General features: G+C 44.5%; 1 protein-coding gene across 1 annotated transcript in view; it reads left to right on the plus strand.

Annotated features, from left to right (window-relative positions):
* Window positions 1–7,692, plus strand: part of MARCHF4 (membrane associated ring-CH-type finger 4) — a 109,922-nt gene that overhangs the window by 372 nt on the left and 101,858 nt on the right. The window contains exon 2 of the mRNA XM_085311050.1: window positions 3–123. Within this exon, the coding sequence (XP_085167176.1) occupies window positions 3–123 (121 nt within the window). The remainder of the gene's footprint in view (window positions 1–2; window positions 124–7,692) is intronic.

Raw genomic sequence — 7,692 nt, forward strand, 5'->3', positions numbered from 1 at the left:
AGCAGCACCTCCTCGGACGACTTCGCCAAAGGCAAGGCCGAGGACCGCTACTCGCTGGGCAGCAGCGTCGACAGCGGCATCCGCACCCCGCTCTGCAGGATCTGCTTCCAGGGGCCCGAGCAGGTGAGACGTGCGCGCCGGGCTGCGCGGGGGCCGCCGCGGGGGCTGCGCGGGCGGGCGCGGCGCCCCCCGGCAGGCCCCGGGGAAGCGGGGGGCTGGGGCCGGCTGCGGCCCCGTGTGCAAGCCCGAGGGTGTCACCACCACCCCCYGCCTCAGGGCCGTGCGGATGTGGCATGGCAGCAGTCCAGGCACTGCTCCGTGGAGCAGGGCACCTATGGGCATGGGGGCCTTGGGCCCCCCCAGCAGGCACCGTGATCCCCACTTGCAAGGAGAAATGATGTGGGGCGGGGGGGGGGAGTATTTCACATGCCGTTTGCTTTTAAAAATACAACTTAAGTCACTACGAACACGTGGCAGGAGGCAACCCCACCTGATCCACCTGATCTGTCCTGCGGGACGGATAGCAGGAGCTGTGCAGGCTTACCATTGGGCCCAGGCTCCCACTTGCACTAGCTGGAGGGAGAACTGCTGAGTGGAAGCTGCTACAGCCTTGCAGAAATGTTCCTCAGTACAGGCTGAGGCTGAGCCAGGGAAGTTTCCGTCCACTACACCGGAGAATGAAACATACACAACCTCGCCAAAACRCAAAGTGCCACCTCAGGGCATTTTTCTCCCCATTTGATGGCAATTTAAAGTAGTTCCTGTATTTTCAGGCAGGCAACTTCCATACAGTAATATATACAGCAACATTTGTATTTAACACAATACAACTGCAGGCAGCAGCTGCAGACTCCAGCTTGTGGGATCAAGCTCTGATATGCAGATAACCTTACAGCCCAGGATAGTCCTGCTACCCGTGATAATAAAGGATCCTTGCATGAGGAAGGTTTGCAAGGTTAGACTTGGCTGATACCCATATCTATTTTTGGCACAGATCCTGTCACCTGTGTTGAAATCTTGAACAAAACAGCTTTTGCCCCATTTCTTCTTTCCCCTTCATGGGCTTCTGTGCTCTGCTAAGGAAAGCCAGTGCACTCATCCGAGAGCAGCCTGGCTCAGGTATGCATCCTGCCTGTCCCATGGATAGTGCCAATGTCTTCTATGCAGCCAGCCTCTCTTTCTTTGTGTCTATCCATGGTGGTGGTGACAGGGGTAAGGAGGGAAGGAATGGGCTCATCTTAGGGAGAAGCAGGGCCTGCCATCAAATCAGTTGAATATCCACAGCCCTGCCGGGAGCGTCATACCCATAGGTCTCACGGATCAGAGCTAGCTGCTCAATGGGCTATAGCATTCTCTAATGGTTTATGCAGCTGACTGATGTGCCATGAGGCACATTTTTCATGACAGGCTTTTAGATGGGGGTGGGGAAAATCATCTTCTTTTTCAGACATGCTTTATGCCTTTCTCACTTGACTATCTCCTCCCTATCTCTTGTAAAAGTTGGAAGCCATGCAACTCCCTGCCTGGGAATTTGCATTATTTCATGCTTCTAGTACTCTTTCCTGGCTTACCATTCTGCCTGTGTACACGAGATATAGTGCCTGCAAGACTGGTTTACGCRTGTGAGCAAATAGATCCTAAGCAGAGTTAAAATAGAGGTAACTTGCTTCCTTGGAGAGTATAAGCGCTTGAGAATAATTGGATGCTAATTTCCACACTTAAAACCTGTGTAGGTTGCATTGTAGAAGTGAGACTATTTGCTGACCATCTGCCAGCCTACCTGAGTGAGAAGCTGAGCAGACGTGACCTGTATGTAATAGTTTCACCAGGATTTCTCTTTTTTGCTTCTCACAGTTTCTGACCAATATAATAAGACACTTACAGCTGGATTCTGCTACTTGTCCTCAAGTAGTACCTTATTCTGCAAACGATTTTTTCTTAACTAGCAAGTCTTGAGGAGCATCTGAAACCCTTTGCTCTGGAGCAGCTCGAAAGCACAAGTCATTATATAAGCCCAAATCCGAGGGTTTTAAAGCATGGTCATATCCTGACTACAGCTTCATAGAAATAAAGTTCAGAGTAACTATGAGAACTGAATCAGTGCAGCACTGCACTGTGATTTTTTGGTCTTTACTCTAGTAAAACTGTAACTAGGCTATATCCTGAAATCCTTGTTCCTTTTTTATCATGGTTGTTATTACTGCTTTAGCCTTTATRTCCCGTTCATTTTCCAGCCTAACAGCTGAGAAAAACCCTTCCTGTTTTGGACCCTCACAACAGGATCCACCCTGTAGAAGTGATAAATGCATGTTATTCTATGCCAGCCTTGTCAGGACCCTCCAGAAAATTTATCTGCTTGGGCACAAAATGTAATTGCTAATTCTTTACGGTGTAGATTAATGGCAACGACAGAAATAAACAGTATTTTCTTTACCTGTCAGAACCATCTGAAACTGCTGCAGCTGTGGGCAAATTTGCAGGGCTGCATCACACTAGTGAGAACAAAAGCCTTCATTATAAATTGACTGTTAGGCRCTCTAAGCTTATTTACCCAGATAAAATGACAGTGAGTCTTGAAAAGATGTTTTAATCCTGTTTTGATTTCCTTAAAAAATGCAACAGCCCAAAAGGTTTCTTACTAATCTGGCTTCGCAAGTGGGTTTTATTTAATATCTAATGCAAAACAAAATCTGTAGGGATTTTCACTTTAAATTTATGATTGCCCAGCATGCACAATACTTCAGGCTACTGAATTGCTTGTATCTTAAGCTCCTCGTGTTTGTTTGTGGCTCTTAAGGGTAAGCTGATTCTTTCATTTAAAAATGTGCTGAGGACTGTAGGAAGGAGTAAAGCTCATTATTGTAAAACTGTTCTGATCATTGCATGTTACTCAAGAGCAATCAGTATTGCAGACAAAAAAAGAGTGGATCTGATGACCAAGTGAACACAGCATTGAAGCTCCCTAGTCTAGGGCAGGAAGAGCAATGTCTGCTCAAGGCTGGCAGTTGAAAGAGGCAGTTGCTTTTATTGAAAATCAGGGCTTGACTTTATGAAAGCTGTTGGATGGGCTGGACTCTGCACTCAGTAATGGCATTGCCTTTCAGGGACTTGTTCTGCATTTTCAAAGGTTTCCCTGAGTAAATGTCCTGCACCATTATGTCACCTAATTCTGAGTCTGTGAATTGAAAGGCAGAGCTTTGCGGGGAAAGTGAGGAGGAAAAAATCTGGAGTATTTTCTTCTATTCTTATTAATATTCTACCTGGTTAATGCTCTGTAACTGCAGAATTTGGTACGCTTGATCTTCGACAATGTTCTGCAAGAGAAAGAAACTGAGATGAGCTCCACTCCCACAAATGTTTCATAGTGCCTGGTATGTAACCAACTTGAAAGTATGTTATGGAGAGCAGCAGGAAAAAGGCACGAGGTTAAAAGTCCCTTCACATCAGTTGATAAATTGCTTGTCCGTGTCACAAAGATTTGGCAGTACGACAGGGTTTAGCATCTCAGAATTGGTGTTAGTTGTGCTGAAAATAAATAGAAAAGCATTCTTAAATGAAACGGAGGTCCTTTAGAAATCAGTGTGTCTCAACGATTGCTTGTGAGATTGTCAGTTAGAGGGTGAATACTCTTTTTTTTACCTGTCAGTTTCTGTCTGTGTTTCTCCATTTCTCCTTTCTGAGAAAAAATACTGTAAAGATGGACATTTGAAAAGTCAGTGCAGATAGGATTGGCTGGCTATGGAGAATGAGRGAGAATAGATCATGGACACTTTTGCCTGCAGACTACTGGTTTGGACTTAGCTCAGTATTTGGTAGCAATGTTTGAAAATAGACAYTATATCTATCCACTTCAAAGTCTCCTCCAGACTTTAGGGATACCAACTCATTAATACAAGAACATGAAAACTTTAAAGGAAATTAGAAGTGAAGGCAACTTAGGAAGGGCAATAGGACATGCATTTCCATGTGATATGTCATTAGGTGGCGGAAGTCCTTACTGCAGGAGGTTAGCAGGCCAAAGAGGTTAACTAAGTTTAATAAAGGATTGTAAAACCAAATGGTAATTGAGGATACCAAGGGTCATTGGAATTAGTGGTAATGCATCTGAAAGTAAGATTCATGTTCCAAATCTGAAGCCAATCTAGAAGAGATCRAGGTAACACCAAACAGGCAGAGCCCCAGGGCCAGGCTGTAGCCCCACAGCTTGACAGACACTTGCACAGGGCTGGTGAGATCTGTCTCCAGGTGCACAAGTCTGGATCTCATGCACATGTTGTGTCATGTCTTCAGCATGTAGGCACYTGCCATGCCCAAGACCCCTCTAAAGCTAAGACGGCCCTAAATTTGAAGAGAGATTCTCTCTGGAGTCTTACCTTGATGCCCTGAAGCATCTGGCTCTGGCCACTCTCTGTGACAGTGCACTAGATCAGATGCACGGCAGCTCTGCCCCTACCTAAYAGTTCCTACTTTGTTCCTGCTCCTAATTCCTCAGTCTGGATCAAAATGCCATTCTTGGAGGCCCAACATAGGAGCAATGAATCGTTAGTACCATCTAATGGCTGGTCAGAATCATGAGTTGTTTGAAATAACAAGTGAGAATCTCAGCTCAATTCCTGTTACAAATACAGGCATACACAGAAGCCATCATTAGCTTCCTGCTGGGTAATGTCTACAGAGAAGTCATGAATGAAGCCAGGAAATATCCCCACTCTGCAGACTGCTCTCTCAGCAATACTGAGGAGTGCAGGAACTCACTGCGGTGCTTCTCTGTGTATAAAAAGAATTCACGGCCACTTTCCATTGATTTCAGATTTCTGATTTACACATTTTTAAGAGAGCAGAATCAGGTACCTTCTTCCTAGAGTTAGCTAAAAAGGAAAAAGGTAGCCTAYGGCAGAATTCAGGACAGGAGCGTGATAATGAATGAATAGAAAAGAAACAATTCTAGAAACAACATTTCAAGCCTGTAGGAAAGCCAGGGAAACTCAGGAAAAGAGAAGCTGATGTTCAGTGAGATCTGTCCAAACTGGCTAGAATATCTGCACTCTGTTTTCAAACACATTCAGTCACATAACAACAGTGCTTCTTGCGCAGGTGTCCCATCGTGTACTTTTTCATAMGCGTATTCCCACATGATTCATTTACTTGGTGTTAGAAGGAGAATCATTCATTGGAAAACAGCCAGTTCTGCTAAAACAGAAGACTAAGAGATGCTGTGGGACACAGCCCCCTAGATTTCAATCTGAATAGTGCAACTTATGACAGAAAGAAAAGGAAGAAGCTCCCTGTGACGTTCAGGCTACCTCTCTACCTTTCTGTCTTTGACTTTTACTACCTTTGTATCTAACTCTCCTGTTTTACCTGTCCCAAGATCAAATCCATACTGTACGGGAAGAACTTTCTTTGGCTTCAGGAAAAGACTTGTTTGAGCCGTCAACTGAACATAGTCCTGGGTATCATCTATTTTAGATTTAGACTCTGTTGCCACAGAGTTGATTGGCAAAGCTCCTATTAACTTTAACAGCAGAGGGGAAGACAGAGACTTGACCCCTGTATTTCGATAATGTTGTGCACACAGCAGAGTTTCTATAAATAGCACTGAAGGCTACTAATCCGATTGACTTTTAATTGCGCCAGGAGATGGAGATTTCACCTTTTGTGCCTGCTGAAACTCTGATGCCTGATCCATTTATTTCAGTGCCACTAGCTAGCCTGAGGAGCAGTTCTTCTTCTCTTTCACTTCCCCCATATAAAAGGCTTCATGAAGGAACTTGTCTGTGTTTGTGTCACTGTTTCTTAGATATACATTTCAGGCCGTGATTAACAGTGGCTGATGTCAGTTAGTGACAGAACAAGCAATGCAAAAGCATGTAGCTCCATTGTTTGCATCTGTAGAGTCACTGTTTTTTCCACAAAGGCAACACTTGCTCTGGAACGGGCTCTGTTCATACAAAACTGAATTGCATTCAGGCTGTCTTTCAAGCAAATATTCATTCACAGCAAGGACCTCCTTTGTGGCAGCCTTTTGCTCATGTTGGCGTTTTTCTTTTCAAGGATGGTGCAAGAATCAGAAATATGGTTGTGCCAAAAGCTGGATGATTGATAGTGCTTGTGATGCTGTGTGTCCTATGTATCCGCTGTGCTTGCAGCTCCAAGGTGATGAAAGGTGAATGTGTGTGTACAGCTTCCAACCTTGAGTACACTCCCTGGGCGAGGACTTGGACCAAGGCTTCTGGGTGGAAGCTGTCCTTGAATCACTTCATAATGAGCTGGAGGKGCTGAGCAGCCCTTCAGATTATGCCTGCAGAAATCCACTACAAGTGCAAAGGAATAAATCACTTGGAGAGCATGCTCTCTGAGTTTGTGCAACTTACCGCTTTAGACTGAATTTTTATCATAGAGACAATTCAGCTACAGCTTAATTACCAGTCCCACACCTAAAATCCTCTATTTCGTGGGGAGAGAGGGAGGACACAACAGGTTGTGCTAGAAAGATGGTTCAGTCTGCATGGCTAGCTTATCTCACCTTAGCTCGCAGGAGAATACCAGCCTTGGGGAGGGCTGATTTAATGATGTGGACTAGATTAAAATAATCTGTTTTCTTTAGTCCCAGGCCTGGAGTAAGATAGTAAGATAGACTATAATTACTGGTCTATGTCTGTGATCACCCCATCACTTTTAGTAGCTTATGTCTAAAGGAATAAAGCCACATCAYTGTGCTAGCTATTAGACTTTATGTTCAGTCCTCCTCTAAGCCTTTTGGGCGATTTTAGACTTGGCAGAAAGTGGGGAAGCATTAAGTTCCTGCAACTTTCATGAAAATTGTGGCTGGATGAAGAAGAGGAAAACTAGTAATGTCCTGTTGGGAAAGATTACAGTATTGGCTCAGCTACCCTGCACATGGAGAGTCCATGCAGAACAGAGCTTCAGCTGGAGCAAAAGCTTTGAAAGGATATGGTATCCTATTAGACAAGAGAAAAATCAACATAACATAGTTTCCATGAAAAACTAGATTGAAATAATACTTGCAGAATAGCTTGTTAACTTTTTATCTTTCTCATTCTTGTTTATTAACTGGGATTACTTGTCTAAAATGAGTTGCTTGATGCTGAAGACTTAGCTTCCCTCATCCTTGCATGCCCAACCCTTTATCCTTTTTTGCTTTATCACTGGTTACTGTAGAACAGATTATGTTGTCAGCAGCTGCGAGCAATGAGTGGTGGCTTTCCTCTGGTGAGGAARAAAACAATGGGAACTGGAAACTTATGTAGGTAATAAATATGGTGCCCCCATGCCCCTCCGTGAAAAATGTTGAGATAAGGCAAAATGCTGGTGGATAGACTGATTCCAGTGACAGGGCCCAGATCCTGCAAACCTTGTGCCTCATTTCATCAGTCATGGTTTTAAACTCTTTGATGGTCCCCTCTCACCTCCTCTTCCTTCTCTCCTTCTTGGCTAAAATCAATCAGGTCCCCGTACCGCTCATCTCATTCTGCACCTAAGTTACCATTGTGTCCAAACACCTTCCATTTGCAACTTGAACACTGGTGGTGCACGGTGTGATGACCAACAGCAGTTACATAGGGTTTAATCTTCCCTGCAGTGGGAGTGAGGGAAAGGGTGGTGCAGAGTGGGAGAACGATGAGCCAAAACTCTCACTCTCTCTCTCTCTCTCTTTTTTTTTTTTTTTTT

The sequence above is a fragment of the Rhea americana genome, unplaced genomic scaffold, assembly GCF_003343005.1.
Source record: "Rhea americana isolate MKP2758 unplaced genomic scaffold, rheAme1 scaffold_33, whole genome shotgun sequence".
NCBI lineage: Eukaryota > Metazoa > Chordata > Aves > Rheiformes > Rheidae > Rhea > Rhea americana.